Here is an 18,601-nt window from a genome sequence, read left to right as displayed (position 1 = left end):
GGTCTTGATCACAGCCTCACCCCGCGTCAAGCCGTACCCCCACCCCCCTCCAAATTTTCTCAACGAATCTACACGTTTCACAATGACATTTTCAGCTGAAAAAAACTCTGCAAATCCACAGAAAATTCTCATCCCTACTACAGTTTTGGCTTTACACGATCATCATTTTTGGGGCCAATCAGCGAGTTAAAAAAAAAAAAAAAAACAGTAACCAGTCACCGATCAGATGACAAAATGGACCAATGAGTGTTTAAATGACCTGTTCATTTACTGAATATACTTGTGCACATAATTGCTCAAAAAATATAATCACAAGAATGTTACATTTGTTCATCTATTTATGACAGTGAGGCATGGTGGTAGGACAAATTAATCATCTAATAGATGGCAGGAAGATTGTTCATCTGTAAAATATGTACCTTCATTCCAAACAGTTTTGGATTCACTGCTCTGGTCGGTCATGTGCTCAACAGAACGGCAGCATGGTTAGACACAATCACTAGCGGTAATACTAGCGTGCTAGGCTATGCAACGTTTTGTTGTCATTACATCTTCCCCACACATTTACAGTGGAGTGTGATTGGTTTCATATTGTGTAATCACTGCCATACCTTTCATGTCCAGCAATTATGCTGCCCTGCCTGTCTTATGGGCCTCGACCAGTTTTGCACAACCACGCAGACGCTGAATTTCTGCAAAATACCTCGAGCTCGGCAAGGTGGTATTGGAGAATGTCTGAACGGCAATTTTCAAGTCTGTAGTCTGCTACAGATGCTCGATGGGTTTCCGTAACAGACTTCTGTAATTCATCAAATGACAGCACCAGACAGTCAATATAACAACCTGGTTGAAAGCTTTATTTGACATTTGCATAAACTAAAAATTAGGAAAAGGAGGTGAGTGTGGACTAAATTACAGCCTGTAATAATTCTAGAAATATGAATCCACAATTCTAGAATTTTAGAAAACATACTACCAGTTAGGAGAGCAATCAAATATATTTGTTCTACATGATAAATATTTTAAAAGTCATGGAGAACAGAGGACATGTACTGCCTGCATTAGAATACATTAAAAAAAAAAAAAAAAAAAAAAAAAAAGACCGCTGGAGGAAATACGTTACAAATACATACAATAAACTCCTACATACAAATTGCGGAAAAATCAAATGTCAAGAAAAATCCTACGATGAAAACCTTTGTACAAAATAAGTGACCCCCCCCCCCCCCCAATTCACACAATTTCTTCGTGCCACCTAAAAGACTTAGGTCACAAAACGAAAAACCACCACAGGACCCTCTTTTCTTTTTTTTCAGTTGACTTTAGAACTGCCGCGTCCCTTTGAAAGCCTTAAAGCCGCCCGTGGTACCGCGGCTGGGAACGGAGCTGCTGGTGATTTGGACGATGCGACTCATTCCAGATGAGGGACTGGGAGAGACATTTTTAAAAGAATGTTACTTTTAAAAGAATCTAACAGTCAAGAACAGTCACTGAATCAAGTAGTCGGATACAGATTTATTTTGTATTATTGACAACAACAAAATTATTTTAACAAAAATGTCATGTTTTTCCAGGTTATGTCAACTTCTGGCTTCAACTGTACATGTTCTAATTAAGTAAAATCCAAGAACTAATAATGACAGCGCTTTACCCAGAAGGTTGCGACATCATGTTGCGACGGCTGTCGGTCATCCGGCGGTTGTTGGAGAAGCTGCCGCCGCCGCCGCCTCCTCCTCCTCCTTGGGGAGCCGAGGCACCGTGCCACTCCTTCCTCATGCCCTGCTCTCTGCTGTGACACTCCACGACCACCCGACGGCCTGAGCTGAAAGACTACAGGGAAATATGGAAAGCCATTTGAGCTAAAAGACACTAATAGACAAAGTCTATTGTCCCCCCTCCCCCACCCCAACTACTTGTCACTTCATGCCTACTCGTAGGCAATAGATACGTTTACATCGACATCACGGCGACAACGTAGTTTTTGTTTACAATGCCATTTTGGACGGGAAGATCGTGTCTACATATCATGGCGAGGAAGCCAACAAGTGTATACTGTAATGTTTTGGTTATCGTTTGATTAGTTTTATTTTGAAAAATCCTTTGACAAACGAACACTAACCAGAGGTGATTGAGGCACTTGTGAGGACTAAAAGAAAGCCACATGTGCAACTTGAGAGCAAGTTATCGTCTCGTTATTGTTAGATTGGGCTATAGGTACTTCTTGTACATAGCAAGTGTGGTGCGATTGTGACTGTGTTGACGTAAGCGGGACCCGACGAGACAGGACGATAAGCTAGTGAGCTAGAGAGGTTGTCGGGGGCGGGGGTTAAGCGAGAAAAATGTCACCCACGTTAAAAAGTACAGTTAGACTCGTGTCTACGTTATTCAATAACACGACAGCAAGATCATAACATGGTGTCAGTGACAGTAGTACAACTACGGAAAACCGAAGTCGGGGGGGGAGAGAACCAATGAAGACGACAACAAATTGACAATGATGGAGGCGTACGTTCGGTGGTCCAAGCCCGAGGATGGACTGCGACTCATCCAATTTACCAGATACATGGAAGAGATTCAAGCAACACACCGAACACATGTTCACAGGACCGCTTAAAAAGAGAGCTGAAGAGGAAAAGTGCAGTTCCTCCTGCTGTGGATCGGAGGTAAAGGACGGGATGTTGGTAATTTGTGGACACTGACCGGAGATGAAGATAAATTGCTAAAAACCTTTACTTACCTCACTCTGAAAGCAAACCCCCTATTTGCTAGATGTAAGTTTCACGAGAAGGCGCAAGGTAATTGTGAATCATTTGAGCACTTTGTGACATAATTTAAGCTGTTGGGCAAAGACTGTAACTACACAAACAGAGATGAGATGGTCAAAACCGCATAGTTTTCACAACCAAGTCCCCAAGTGTTCGCGAAAAGTTACTCAGCCATGGGCCGGAGCGGACACGCTCAAAAAAGCGATCAACATAGCCTGTTCCCACGAGTTAGCAAAAGTGCAGCTAAGGGCTAGCGACAGTCACAAGGTTCACGTTATCCACCGCAAACATGGAAAGCAAAGTTTCACTGGGGGTGCTAGTAAGTATATGGACACCCCAAAGAGCTCCGTAAAGATATGTAATCTGGGTAGAGGATACCACAGTAAATTAGCTGAATGGCCAGCAAAAGATAAACAATTGCTGAAGTGTCAGACCCCTTTTTCTGTCTGTTCTTACAACCATAAGCCACACAATGAAATACCGTGATGAAAAGGCCGTAAGACACTTATAAGCAGGCCAATATTCACAAAAAGATCACGAAAAAGGTTTTGCCGTCCAGTAGGCGTCGTAAACTAATCATGTGACTCAAGACGTCATGTGAAATCTATCGAGGTTTACTAGTCAACCGCTGCACGATCACAACTACTAGTGACATCAAAACAGTTAACATTTTGCACTTCACTAATAGTCCTAGTAGCACACAAATGTCAACTAATACAGTTTTGCTTTACTAACTGTCCTGCTAGTAGAGCTACAAAAGAATCTATCGTTATTTGAACCAACTCAGTCCGCCTCAATCAAAATTTTTGTAATGAACTCAAAATGGATTCAAGAATCATATACAGTACTAAATTCTTGTTTTGTTCGTTTACACCACCATTTTGATTCACTGCGCATGCATTCCCCTCCAAAAGTATTGGAATGACGTTAATGCCTTTCTTTTTGTTGTATACTTAAGACATTTGGTCTTAGATCAAAAGAAGAATGAGATCAAAGTTCAAATGTCCAGCTTTGACTTCACGACAAAGAACTGTTCAAGTGTAAATTTATTTATTTATTTATTTTTTAATTCTGCGAGAAATGGTAATCAGACCTGATCATTCATCACCATGCCTCTTCCTCCATCCTGATCATTAAAGGAGCCTCTTCCTCGGTTCGCTGAAGAACCTCCTCTTTGGACTGGACCGGGGCCATCTCGGCCCGACCTCTCGGTACGAATTCGCATGGGTCCGCTGTGTAAACCACAATAATGCCATAGAGGATAAAGTAAAGCTGTGTACATGTTGGAAAAAAATAATGAGGGGGTCAAGGAGGGTTGTAATTGTGACAAATGCTGAGAAAAGCTACCGTAGCTCGCCCTTGTTGGCATTTATGTTGGCATTGTTCTTCCAGGGTTGGCCCCCATCCCTGGGAGAGCGGGGGTTAGACACGCCTGACATCCGGGCTCCCATCGGCCGATCGTGCAACTGGATGGGCCGCCTTTCGTCTCGATCCCTACGGTCGGTGTCGCGGAGGGCGGAGCGAGGAGGAGGTGGCTCGGCACGGCGCACGGGTTCAAAGTTCTTGGGGTAGCGCTCGAAGCCGGCTCCCTCGCGCTGAATAGCGGGTCGACTCTTCTTTGCTTCTGGCTCTCCGTCAAAACGGTTGCGCCTGTAAAAAATGACAGGGAGGAGGAAAAATAATAGACACTATCATACTTCTGATCAGTTAGCCGAGTTACGAACTTTTGACCTATTAAGTGAAATAGTCCCCCCCCCCCCACACACACACACAGCGAGTCCTCAGGTTAAGACCGTCTCGATCTAAGAAGTTTTGACTATACAACGCCCGTCCCCTGTCCGTCATTTTGTCTGCCTATTGCTTGTCCGTGTTTGTGCGCCGGGAGTATCTTCGTATTTTTCACCCTCCTTTTTAGACATTATGGCCCCAAAGAATAAAGCTGTGTCTTTTAGAAATGCTTCTGTATCCAAAAGAAAATCCATGACCATGGAAACGGAGCTCAAGATCATAAAAAAAAAAAAAAAAAAAAAAAAAAAATGGAGAAAGGAGAGACACCAACACCACTGCTTCAGTCGGTCGACTGTGGTGACAATTATGAAAGACAAAGCCCATATTTTAGCGTTCCTATGTCGGAAACAATGATCACAAAACAAGGTTCTTTGATATTTGTCGAGATGGAGAGGATTGAGGACCAGGTTCCTTCGCAATAGCTAAGCACAGCCTCCCCTTCTTCCTCTCCATCCACCTCTCAGCAGTAATGCTAAGTGCGTCAGCTTGTTTATCTCAATGTATTTGTTTTTTTTTTGTCCAAAGCATTTTGATGTAAATTCTGAGTTTAATGGTGGAATCAGACTTAAGTCGAAATTCACATGAAGTCGCTACTGTAGGAACGGATCTCCGTCGTAGACCAAGGACTCACTGTACAGGATTCCCTAGCAACTTCGCGCTTCACTTTGTGGGTTTTTATTAATTAAAACAAATAAAATAAAATACAGCCAGATCAACATATTGTAGAAACATTGATACAAGGCGCGTGATAGGTTCCCGGCACGACATCGACCAATGACAGCACGAGTGGTTTTATTCCGCGGCGATCATCAAAGCTCTTGACCTTCTCACACATGTACTATATGTTAGTGTTATGTTCAAGATAACTTCTTTTTAAGCGCTAATATTTTTTCATCGTGTAGTTACAATACCACCTCAGCGATGTTCTTTTCACCTTGTCCCGATTAGCGTGTCATCTTTTTCCATCTAAGCCTACCTCATGTATCTTCCTCTGTTACACCCACTGTCCTCATGTCCTCCCTCACAACATCCATCAACCTTTCTTTGGTCTTCCTCTCGCTTTTTTGCCTGGCAGCTCCATCCTCAGCATCCTTCCACCAATATATTCACTCTCTCACCTCTGAACATGTCCAAACCTTCGAAGTCTGCCGTCTCTCACCTTGTCTTTAAAACATCCAACTTTGGCTGTCCCTCTAATGAGCTCATTTCCAATCCTATCCAACCTGCTCACTCCGAGCGAGAACCTCAACATCTTCATTTCTACCACCTCCAGTTCTGCTTCCTGTTGTCTCTTCAGTGCAGTCTCTAATCCGTACATCATGGCCGACCTCACCACTGTTTTATAAACTTTGCCATTCATCCTACTAGAGACTCTTCTGTCACATAGAACACCAAAAACCTTCCGCCAACTGTTCTATCCCGCTGGAACCACTTTCTTCACTTCCTTACCACACTCACCATTGCCCCGTATTGTTGACCCCAAGTATTTGAAGTCATCCAGCCTCGCTATCTCTTCTCCCTGGAGCTCCACTCTTCATCCTCCACCCCTCTCATTCATGCACATGTATTCTGTTTTACTTCGGCTAATCTTCATTCCTCTCCTTTCCAGTGTGCCTTCATCTATCTAATTGTTCCTCCGCCGGCTCCCTGCTTTCACAAGATCATCTGCAAACCCAAGAAGTGGTAACTCCGCAGACACTTTTACCCTTTAAGGGATCCCTCGGGAGCAGAGGATCCCAAAATCCAGGGGTGGAAAAAAAACTTGTTGCATCATTCCTCAAAAGATTCATGGCTGTATCAGCTCAAAAGGCCAAATCCACTAAGATAACTACTTCATAGGGCCCGACTATTTGTTTTTATTTTTTAATCTGCAAAAAAAAAAAAAAAAAAAAAAATTAATTTTTTTCCCTACCCAAATGGGATGTTGTGTGTAATGAATAGGGGAAAAAAATATTTTGGGAACTGGCTAAAATATAAAGAAAAATTGTAGGGAGTTTGAATCCTTTCTGTCCCTACTGCACAATAGACTTCCATTGCTTGACAGAAAGACAGATTTACCCTAAGGAATACTTTAAAAGCACGTTTTATTGGTTTGTGTATTTCAAAGAGTTTTCCCCATTTTCCCCCAATATGGTCTCTACATGGCAGATTTTCATAACTCATTGATAAATAATGTCAGTTGAATTTACTCCTGTACTTCACATAGCTGAAACCCCGTTAAGAACTTGAGCAAACCTGTCAAATGTGTTGCTCTGGTCGACACCGCCCTGTGGGAAGCGGCCCCTCTGGCGTTGGTTTAAGTTGGAGAAGCGGTTCTGCTGTCGCTCGAAGTTGCCACCTTGGTTGAGACGAGCATCGGACTGAATCTTCTTGTTGCCGTTCCAGTATGTATTATCTCTCCGACTGAAATGTGAAACGTTCATTGTCATTGCTGGAAGTAGCGTTTTAAATACACCTTGTTAAAAATCTTGCTTTTCATTTGATTAGTGTGGAACTGTGAATCGGGAAAAGACATGGAACAATGTAAAGTTGATGGCGCTGGTGGTATACAGTACTACTCTTTTCCTTATATGAACGCCATACCATTATTTTCCTTTAAAAAGCTCTTTCTGCCGTGTAAATGTCTATCAAACACCTATGACAAGTATCGTAATTTCTCGAAAATGTGCGATTTTTTCCAAAAATATTTTCAAAAAGTCAATAGAGTGCATTACATTTAGTTATTGATGAAAAATAAAAATAATCACATTGTATAGTTGGATACAGGTACATAGTGGTAAAAAAAAAAAAAAAAAAAAAAGGTATGCATATAAATTTCGATGTTAGATGTCTTATGTTACTCATTTATATATATTACGGTAGTGTGCTTCACCAACCTGAACTCTGACCTCCTCAGGGGCACAGGAGATTTGCATTTTATGATCGTTAGCGTAGCATATTTGTTGCTACTGCACCAATCATCAGAAACGACTGCCTCTAAGTTTGCTTTAACTTATACGAAGACAAAATGTCGAATACAAGGGCTAGTTGTGCAGCTGCTTTTGAAAGAAATTTTAAAAGAAAAAATAGCGCACACAATTGAAATGCTTTTAAAATTTTCGTTAGCGCTCATTTCTACATAGTTTGAGCTCTCGTTTTGATCGTGACCTGACACTATGAAGAGAGATTGTTGCCGAACGGAGGGGCAAGAGGCTGCGCTGTTCGCACAGTGGACCTTCCCCTCAAAGCGCTGAAAATAATGAGGAATAAAGGGAACAAAGACTCTTGGGATTCAAAAAATGCTTCCTCACAAACGCCACGGATGGCACAGAGGATGTCATGCTGTGGCAAGAAGATGGGATCACTGTTCATGAATGCAAGAGGCATCAGAACTGGACCAAGTCATCAATGATGAGTTTGACAGCGATCCACAAAGGTAGCTGCAATGGATATTTTTCACATTGGCGATGAGTCAGATGCTTCTTTTGAAGTCTTGGCCAAGGATGTGTAATGTAGTGGATAAACTTCACTATGCACAAATGTTTTATGCAAAGAAAAAATGTTTAAACAGGGTAAAATTACTTAAGACTGTAATATGTGTTAACAGTATGACTAAAATGTCATGCCAACGTTGAGCATTTATTTTAGTTGGTTGAGGGATTCTGTTCTAACAATTGCAGGGACCAGGGCAAGCGTGTCCTGTGGCCTGTCCCGAGATATATATTACCACTGCATCAGTACATGCAGAAAGATTATTATTAATGATTGTTGTACAGATGATTTTTATGAAAAACAATACAAGTACAAACAAAAAGTACAAACCTAGCAAAACAGAAATACAGATAATTCCTAATATTTTGAGCATATGGACTACAGCTAATTATTGTGCGAATTGTTTCTTGGTAGGAGAGAACCACTGACCGAATGGATTAGATTAGATTAGAGGCCCCTTCTCTCATTTTTGTCTTGCGTTGACACCACAGAAAGGTAACAGTGAGGTAGTGGAAGAACAGCATAACTGAAAATATAACCAGAAACGGAGGCTACCCGAACATGAGTGTCTGGCTCCAGAATACTATATGAACATCGAATAATTAGTTAGAAATTTCATGATATTGATCATTACATTTAGCAATGGCTGAAACGCTAATCTTGCAAAAACATGTTTCTGATCACTTTCCATTGCAGTGGATACTGTTTGCGTACCACCTATAACTTTGACAGAGGAATACATAAATGGCAGAGTGTACACACCCATGCTCTACATCACGGCCTCTTTTGAGGTTTCTCTTCTCCTGTTCATAGCGGAGGTGCTCTTGCTGTCGTCTGAGCTCCTGTTGGCGCGCCATATGTTCAGCTTCTTTTCGCCGCTCCTGAGACAAAAGGCACAATTCAAATTTGGTTGGGTGCTCATGTCAAAATCTTTTCAAAAACGATTCTTTAAAACAATTCTTGTTCACGCTATTCCCTTCCACCGGACGTTGACTTTTGTGTACATACTTGCTCTATTCGGATTCTCTCCCTTTCGAGCTTCTCCCTCTCGAGGCGCTCCCTCTCCAACTTTTGTCTTTCCATCTCCAGTCTATGACGTTCACGAGAGAGGTTCTCACGCTCTTGGCACTCCTGTTCGTGATGCTCAGCCAATTCGCGGTGCCTATGAATAATCAGATGGGACATTTTTTTTTCACTACAAATTTAAATGGACGTGTGATGTCAGGTCCTGCTTTTAGTTAACACATTGACAAATGACGACATCCACTCTGTATATTTCTTTCTGGTGTTTATGTAAAAGAATCCATGCAATTTAAGTATATTTGCACATTAAATCATCTACCTGCGCGGGTCTGGGGGTCTACGAGCACGGTCCATCCGCTCCCGCATTCTCTGCTCTTTTATCTTCGCAAAAGGAACAAAGCCACCATCCTTGGCCAACTGATGTTTGCGTTTAATCATCTCCATCTGGGGTGGGTGTCAGTAAAATGTACAGTGATGGAAGCACAGCATTGATCAAACAAGAAATGTGGAAAATAATGTAAATGTACCTCTTCGGGGGGTAACAGCCATTTGGGACGTCTTTGCATTGGCATGTTAACAAAAGGCTGTAACAAAGTACGCAACAAGTACACTCAACATCTTGTGTTAAGACTAAGTGTGCAAACAACAAATGCAAACCTGACCCCAAGTCTTACCTTATCAATATATCTTGGTTTTCTTAAAGGTCTCATTTTGAAAAAAGTTGACTTTCCTTTAGTCTGATCCCCCTGTACCATAGCGCCTGGACTCTTTGTTCCTGAGCAGAGGTAAGAAAAAATAAAAACAAAAAAAAAAAAAAAACACTTTTCATCTATTAAAAAGTATTTAAATATATTCCCCCACCCCACACACACAGAAAACCTACGTCCAGAGGATCTGTCATCCCTCTTTGAGGAACCTTGGACAGAACTTGATGCACCAGAATCAGATTTGCCACTTTTAGTGTCCTTGGATGAATCTTTGTCCTTTTCTCCAGATTGCTCTTCTTTTCGTTGCTGTGATCTTAACGGAAGGAGATCATTCAGTCATTTTATGGAAAAAGTCCCTTTCTCCATTTTATTCTCACCCACTTGTTAGACAACTTGGTCCCTGTGGCGCTCCGTTTTTCACTTGATTTGCTGGTACTTGCTTTGTCATCTAATTCATTCTTTGAGGATTCTTTTTTGAAGGGGTGATTTTTGGCCTAGAAAAAAAAACAATCCATTAAAAGGAAAAAAGGAGGGATGCACTGGTACCATTTTTTTTTCCAGACCAACAAGTACAAGAACTTATTTTAATACTGACACAGTGTATGCAACAATGCCTGGTAATCCCTTAATGCATGTGTCAAGCTCAAGGCCCGGAGGGCGAATCTGGCCAGCCGCATAATTTTATGTGGCCCGCGAAGCTAATTTATGTGATCAGCTACCATTATTTTAAAAAAAAATCTGTACTAAAGTTTCAAATCGCCATATCATAAATGTTAACATTGAGATATTCCAGGCAATATTCAGTGCCCAAACAACAGGAATAGTTAAAAATCCCATTTCCCTTGATTTATGTTGACAAAACTACCAGAAATTTCATCTTTAAATATGATGAGGTTCAGAACGGCCCTTGGAGAAACTGACTAAAATATGGCCTGTGACAAAAATGAGTTTGACACCCCCACCTTAATGTCTTAAAACTTTGATGAAAATACATTTCAAATTGTAATTATTTTAAAATATGATATGGGTTCAAAAATAATTTCTACACAATCAAATCTCCACAAAACAGAAAATGTTCACTGAAAAAGTATTTTTGCTATTTTAGTGTTTTTCCCTTCAGACTGTTAAAACTTGAATTTTTTTTAAGTACTCTATACATAAAGTGGAGTTGATCAGTGTTGTTATACACAAAATAATCCTATTCCACTTGCCCAGGTGGTGAATGTGTTTCTTCGGATGTGCGCGCCTTGGCATCCAGGGGAAAGTGTTGATCCACACATGCAGTTACCACAAAGATTTGATGAAAAGACAAGCCATGCACGGCTAAGCTACAGCATCCTTACCTTTTTTTTTTTTTTTTTTTTAAAGTAAAAAGAATAAATGCCCATTATTTTTTTTCATCAGATTTCTGTATAGATTGCTGCACTGTTTGCTTGAATATTCATTATTTAAAGGTTCACATTGCAAGATCAATGCAATTTGTTAGCCCATATGTTGCGTTTTTGCATTATCCATTAGAATTAAGTTATGGCGAGCAAACACTTGAAAGAAAGTGTAATTAACTATTTTAACTAAACTTCAACCTGGTGTGTCATTACACAACTTGAAGCATAGTATATAAGCTGGAAAAGTGTTGGGTGTTATGTATGGGAGCGTTTTTACAAGTGCGAGAACTGTGATGCTGGTATTGGTGAATCCCCAGAAAAAAAAGCCAACTCAAATCATCAAATCGTGGGAAAAAATGTAATTTCTCAAGTTTACTTCACTTACGCATTCAACATATATTTGCTGTCCATCAAGCTCAGTGCAGTCCAATTGAGAGATGCAACGCGTCACTTCAGCACTGGAAGACATTGTGACCAGGCCGTAGCACTTTGAGCCAGGACTGCGGGCATTTGTCAAGACCTTGGCGCTTAAAACCTATCCGAAACAGAAAAGAGATTTTAATTTCAACCACACAGGGCTGAAAATTAATCAGTACAACTTGTTTACCTTGCCATATTTGCCAAAGAGGTTCTTCAGATCTGCTGCTTTGGTGTTGAAGGACAGGCCACTCACCCAAATGTTATGGGAAGACCTGATGCTGGTGCTGCTCCCGACAACTGTTTTGCGAGAACAAATTATCCAACAATTGAGCATTAATGAATCAAAAGGAATTCAAAGTTTTCTAACATCCCTTACCCTTATCATCCTTAGCAGCTTTTCCATCTCTGTCTCGTGAAGAGCTAAAAAGGAAATGTTGCCACAACAAAAAACAAATGAGCTTGAGAAAATAAAGTTAATGTGAAGAGACAAGGACATCTTTTATGGGTGGTTGGGGAACACATTTTGTACTTCTCAGAAAGAAACAATCCTGTGAACAAGGCGTAGATGTGACATTTCTCAAAGGCTTCAGAGCTTTTCCAGTGGTGATGTGTCAGGATGATCACCAATTAAGTCCCTTGACCAATGAACTCTTCAGGTTTCTGGACAACCTCAGCGAATTTAAAAAAAAAAATAAAAAAAAAGGGTGCCATCAAGGGAACTAATTCTCTTATTAATGCACTTCAGCCAAAAAATGGGAAAGGCTTTACAGCGCTGGAAGAGGCAAAGTAATAAAGTGGACTTTTTCAACTCCAGGGTACTGTCGCAATTTACCATGTGAAAAAAAGAGGGATTGGGATCGTCTGTGGACACTTCCCATACGGGAAAAAAAATCTTCATGCTACCCACAATGCTGCTTGCACTCTTATAGAGGGGTGAACTTGATAGTAGTATCAAAGAACTGACATAGAAAGACAAACCTCTTTGCTTGACCTGATACCCCTGTGGATGAGGGGCCTTTCTTCCCAGAATCCTTTTCTTTATCTCCAGCTTCAGCCTTCTTCATGGCATCTCTGCTGTTCTCTGAGGGCTCGCCCCAGGCTTCGCCGTCTTGCTTGCCATCTCTGTCTTCAATCTTCATGTCATCATCTGTGCCCATCTCGGCAGAGGCTTCGGGCTCATCGTTGCCCTTGTCAGCCTCTGAATCTGGAAGTTTCACGTGTTTACCTGTGTCCAGCAGATCGTCGCCATCAACATCTAATGTGATGGCATCTTCGTTTTGCATCGACACAGACGGGTGATCTTCCTCTACTTCTTTCGAGGAATCTTTGGCTTCGGCAGCCATCTCTTCATCAGACTCCAATTCAGGTTCGGCCTCCCCATCAGCCTCGGGCTCGGCCTCCCCATCATCCTGCGGCTCTCCCTCTGCCTCGTCGTCGACTTGTGGCTCGGCATCTGCCTCAGCCTCTTGCTCCACATCTGCCTCAGCCTCTTGCTCCACATCTGCCTCAGCCTCCGGCTCCGGCTCAACATCTGTGTCTGCGTCAGCCACATCTGGCTCTGAATCGGCCTCGGTGACCACGCCTTCTGTCTCGGGCTCAACCTCGGGTACAGCAGTAGTCTCGGGCTGAGAGAGGTTGTCCTCGCAGAGCGCAGGCTTACAATTTTCCCGTGTACCATCATCTGTATCTGTTACATCTGAGGAATTTAATAAGGATACACATGGCAAAAACACAACGTTTAACATGGACGTCACGTGTTACTTGACCTAAAAGTAGAATAGAAAGCACATTTAGTGTTAGCAGTCATCGAGGGTGTAGACACCACAGGAAGACAACACACACAATCTTCATTGAAAGGGAGGGAGGATTCAAATCACTCGAATGGGTCTCCAGTAAAGACAATTCATTGTCTCATTCCAGATGCCTCATAAAGGTGGGGAACCATTCCTGGTGGGAGTCTCACATCAAAAATGAAGGCGAATGAAGTCTCAATCATTCATTTTTTCGTTAATCGTAGAGATCAGTCAGTGACAGGTCACCTGTATGATTAAAAAAAATGTTGAGTCCATCCTGCTGATGCTGATAACCTTCCACCACTGTCCAACATGTCCGGTGAGAAAACAAGTGTGCGTGCGCCATGTAGCTCTGTAACAAATCCAGTCTTTGCGGTTGCAGTCCAAGGCCCATTTAACTGCCGCGCTGTAGATTACAACTCTTGACGGTCGTTCACGCCAAAGCAATCTTGCTTGGATTGATAACTTCCTTGAGGAGTCCAAATCTTGTGACATTCCAAATGCCGATGCATTTTGAGGTTTTAAAATGTCTCTTCTCTTCCAGCCATTTCACATGATGAGATCTTTAATGAGTCCAGTTGACTCAAATTCAGAGCTGTCCATGATGACATTCGATCATTTCAAAAGGAACAGATGATTATCCTCAATCTTCAAATCGTTTTAGTGTTCATTAGTTCAGATTAAGACGTCAATTAGAATGCTATCCATAGCATCTTCTGCCTCCGAAAATGTGACAGTTGCATTCCAATACATATTAATTGTTGAAAATCAACTGCATACTTCCCACAATGCTTGTGTGGAACTCCTCTCAAGTGCATAAAATGTGGGTTATATTGATATTAAACGTGTCCAGTGAGAGTGTAGTAACCTGGAAAATGAAGCCACTAGCAGAAAACATAAATGTAATGTGCACAAGATATTTATTGTCACTATTCGGACGTGATTTGTATAGTATATAGTTTTCTCAGCATACATACCTTTCTCTGACTCATACTCCTCTGTTTCCTAAAAAAGGATTAAAAGTAACCCATTAAATATTTGTGTTTTGGTCAAGTATGTCATAACATTGTTCAGAAGACTTCTATTAGTGACAGAACTGTGAGGCTACAGCTACGTCACTATGTCACCAACATTTTCCCTAGTCTAGTTTAATTTTGATCTTTTGACACAAAGTAAGGTACATTTTTTCCTTATTTGCACATTGTTTACTGATACTTTCCAAGTTAAATATAACTGTACTCTATTTTGGTAAGAGGTTTGAATTGTTTTCAGATAAATTAACTTATTTTATTGTAGGTGAAGTGGTGGCTCTGCTCCATTGCAGTATCTTACATCGACAGACTGTTTTCGACAACGTAACTACATCCGGGGCACCTGGCCGTGTTGGATGGGTTCACTCTAATGCTTTTGCATATAGACTGGAGTTACACAAACATTCGTACGGCTGTAAAGTGACGCATGATGGCTAAAAAGACTTTGGAAAATTATTGGTGCTCATTAGAGGTTGTTTCAAGAAACAGTTACAAAAAGAAGTGTGCTTTGATTGACAATATTGACCCAAATGCCTTGGAGAAACACAAATGGAGTACACGACTGTGGGCGTCGGTAACCTATCCAGACATCATCCATCTCCTCTTCTCGACAAGTGCTCACACCGTGGACCAACTAAAGAATTACAAAGGTTGGAGGCTTACAACCGATTCATCAATGGCTTGGTTCGTCATGCGGCGGTATCCATTGTATGCAACCTGTCTCCCCACACTGCTAAGGTTAGTTTACCGCACAATGCAATTTAAATATGTACCGCGTGATTATAGTCCGCGCTAAATTAGGTTGATTATACCAACGAAAGAGGTGTAAATGCTTATTTTCGTTTTTGTTACCGAGAGGGACGAAGAGAGAGCTTCGACAGACGCTTTACAACGCCAATTTGAGCAACCGATAAAGCAGTGTGCCCCCATTCATACGCCTTTCTGAAATGATTCCTGTTAGTTACACGAGTTTACGTGAATTCACCAAACCAAGTTGACGCCCATGTTCTAAATCATAAGAGTACTACATCAAGACAGAGGCATCATAAAGTTTACTATACAAATGAAGAATTGGCAGATACTCGTGTCGGTAATGTTGACAATTTATTACACACAAAAGGCTTTGCGTGACTCTTGAATATTTTTTTGTTAAAGGTACAGTCCTTTAATAACCTTTCAATAAAATATTTCCTTTTGTCTTGCAGTTCCAAACAAGCATGCAGTGGATGAGGTTGTGGTTAATGATTATTAACTCTCAGCCACTTACCATTTTGGAAATAATTGTTCAGAAAGCTCCTGAAGCGTATCAACACGCACATAAATTTTTATGCACACCATTTTCATCTTTATACTTTGAAAGAGAAAGCCAAGGGAACTAGTGTCTAAGATGAGAAATAATCTTTGGCGCAAAGACTTTTGTTCCTCAATTAGAATGCATAAATAAATTTTTTGTATTTTATTTCTTTTGATTAAACTCTTAATCTAAAAACTAACCAAATTTAATTTGATACATCCCAACTACTTTTAACATTTACACAAAAAAGGTTTTAGAAAAATTTAAACTTCTCAAACAACCCGGGCAACAAATTGTCCAAATAAAATCATACAATAATGATATCATACTTTAAATAGAGGACTCATTTGACAGGCTGATGTTGGGCTTGCAAGCATGTAAGCTTTTCCATCTTAGTTTCATTTTGTTGAGCTATGATTTTAAAACTACTGCAAGGGTCACTATTGTGTAACCAACACAGTGCGGACAGTTTTTGTAGTGTGTCAATACACTGCTTGAGGTATCATCATCCCATAACTACAATATAGCAAATGGAGCATTATTCGTGAGTAGAGCAGTTTGACCATTAGTATATACCATGTACTTCTGCAATTTTTGTGCATTTATATTCATTACGGAGGATTTTTTAGGTGTTTGAAGTGTGCATTCCATGGCTTTGATTTTCTTTCATTCCACAAAGATAGGTGCCACTTGTCACAGAAAAACAAATGTATAGCACGTACCTTAGAAACCATATCATCTTCCGTGGTAGTGTCCAAGTCTGAATCAGTTTTCCTTCCTATAAGGTGGAATACAAACCTTTGAACTTCTTTGGTGGCTACAAAGTGAGCGTTACAAATAATAAATTACCTCTGCCTTTTCCAAATTTGCGAGTTGGTGTGCTTACTGGAGCCTGTGCCTCAACACTGTCAGAGTCTGCATCTTCACTCTCAATAGCCTTGCATCAGATACGATTATCAGTTAAACCCAGCCAAGTTCATCCTAATAAAACTTTATAGAGAAAAATAGGTGGCTACACAAGTGATCGGAGGATACAGGAACCCCCTCAGTAACTGCACAATTGGTTTTAAAAGAACCAAGAAGAAGCAATGCATTTGCAAACTCAAAGTTATGAAAAGATTAGCTTTACAATAGTCAATGTAGAAATTGGACAGTATTGGTAAAGTAGCAAATCACCACACTTGTGTTAAGCGGAAATAGTTTAATGAACTCGAAGCAGTTCAAGTGAATATCTTTTAACATGTGGCCTCTAATAACTTCAATGACTCTAGAAAATGATGAAATCCAAAACGTCACAACCCCATTCTTTAATTCAAGGGTTAAAACAGAACAGAGACAACGTGTCCCTGCTTCAGCATTGGTTGTCTTTCAACATTAACGCCTCCTTTCCATCTTATCGATTTGGGGGGAAAAACGCTTACAAATGTTTGTTTCCTGTTTATCTCCATCTTGTTTTTTTTTTTTAATTCGGCCACCGAGGCTTTATTGAAATATCACTCGCAATCGTTTTGCATTTGTTAAGAATAGTCACGTTACAATACACTGAGAAATTCTTTGGTCATTCCAAGTAACAATTTTATTATTTTATGTTTAATCTACGCCGTTCGGGTCACCTGCTTTTTAGGGGTTAGCTTGAAAGCAGCTAGCTCGTGGGCTAACAATCCGAAACAATCGACACCACCGTGATAAAAACACAGCATTGGCAAACTTACCTGCTTCAGTCTGGCAAGGAGTACACTCTTAATACCCGACGTGTCCAAATTCCGTCGCTTGAGCTCAGATTTCAGGTCAACAACTTTTAATTCTGTAATTTTTTTCAACGTCGTGGAAATGGCCACCGACGCCATTTTGCTGACTGATTTGTGCATTCACGTGCGCAAGAGAATTCGAGCAGCTTTCTCAGTTTTTTTTGTTGCTCCATTTCAACACGACAGCGCTACACATCGGCGTGGAAGACCACGCACTTTTTCCTACTACTGTACTAGTCAAACACTTCAGCGTACTAGTAGAACGACAAGAGCTCGGAAGTAGAATTAATGTCTTACTAGTCACGTTTTTTTTTAAAACTTAGATGTGACATTTATGCACACTAATGTTGGAGAACTATTTTGACATATGTTTCTAGTTATCCAAAACTAATACTAGGCAACTCCTGAAAATTAACCCCTAAAATTGTGTAACATCACTAGTAGTACTTGTATCACAAAATGTTGTATCACTAGTGAGGAAAATGAGCACACTAGCACTAGCATGTTATACTGGATATCTGGAATAGCAAAAAAAAAAAAAAAAAAGAAAGAAAAAAGCCAAATAGCACAGTTGCCAAAGTCATGTTTTCATTAAACAAGGATAAGGTAAATTTTTGCATGTTATTTGGGATGTGCCCTGAGAAAATCCACGCAGGCACGGGAAGAACTTGCAAACTCCACACAGGCAGGGCTGGAATTGAACCCCAGTCCTCAGAACTTTACAGTTCCGACACACTGCTGCCCTAAAGTTACAGTACATGAAAAAAAAAATGCCCACATCCAGTTCAGTTATATTTAACTTTTAAATCCAAGATTTGCATTAAATAATTTATTTAGAACATTTTTTCTTTAACTTTCATATGCACTGTCTTTTAATTTAGCAATTATTTAAAGATAATGTCAAGTGAATTCAAATATTTGATATAAATCCATTGTACATCTTTGCAGATCATTGCTAAAATCCAAGATTTGCATTAAATAATTTATTTAGAACATTTTTTCTTTAACTTTCATATGCACTGTCTTTTAATTTAGCAATTATTTAAAGATAATGTCAAGTGAATTCAAATATTTGATATAAATCCATTGTACATCTTTGCAGATCATTGCTAAAAATGTGCAAAGAATGGGAACAACGTAGTATGAAATCATGGAACTACCATGGTGCCTTTCACT

At 40.5% G+C, this 18,601-nt stretch overlaps 1 protein-coding gene across 1 annotated transcript; it reads right to left on the bottom strand.

Moving 5' to 3' along the window:
- Positions 1 to 830: 830 nt before the first annotated feature.
- On the bottom strand, positions 831 to 17,559 carry sltm (SAFB-like, transcription modulator). The gene is made up of 20 exons (XM_061814252.1): positions 17,390 to 17,559; positions 16,527 to 16,614; positions 16,400 to 16,455; positions 14,330 to 14,357; positions 12,538 to 13,255; positions 11,936 to 11,979; positions 11,747 to 11,856; positions 11,525 to 11,674; positions 10,136 to 10,248; positions 9,931 to 10,067; positions 9,722 to 9,822; positions 9,575 to 9,631; positions 9,367 to 9,491; positions 9,033 to 9,186; positions 8,787 to 8,905; positions 6,789 to 6,956; positions 4,113 to 4,415; positions 3,859 to 3,997; positions 1,652 to 1,830; positions 831 to 1,428 (listed from the first exon to the last, which is right to left on the bottom strand). The coding sequence occupies exons 1-20, from the start codon at positions 17,543 to 17,545 to the stop codon at positions 1,323 to 1,325; spliced, it is 3,051 nt and encodes a 1,016-aa protein (XP_061670236.1). The 5' UTR covers positions 17,546 to 17,559; the 3' UTR covers positions 831 to 1,322.
- Positions 17,560 to 18,601: the final 1,042 nt, after the last annotated feature.

Source organism: Syngnathoides biaculeatus, chromosome 3 (assembly GCF_019802595.1).
Source record: "Syngnathoides biaculeatus isolate LvHL_M chromosome 3, ASM1980259v1, whole genome shotgun sequence".
Taxonomy (NCBI): Eukaryota; Metazoa; Chordata; class Actinopteri; order Syngnathiformes; family Syngnathidae; genus Syngnathoides; species Syngnathoides biaculeatus.
The sequence above is the reverse complement of the archived record's forward strand: the minus strand, read 5'-3'. Positions and strand labels throughout refer to the sequence as shown.

Coding starts and splice junctions, on each gene's coding strand:
- sltm (XM_061814252.1), bottom strand. CDS start 17,545: ATGCACAAATCAGTCAGCAAAATGGCGTCGGTGGCCATTTCCACGACG. Junction 13,256..14,329: donor GGAGTATGAGTCAGAGAAAG/GTATGTATGCTG, acceptor TAAATTCCTCAG/ATGTAACAGATACAGATGAT. Junction 8,906..9,032: donor AGAGAATCCGAATAGAGCAA/GTATGTACACAA, acceptor CTTTTGTCTCAG/GAGCGGCGAAAAGAAGCTGA.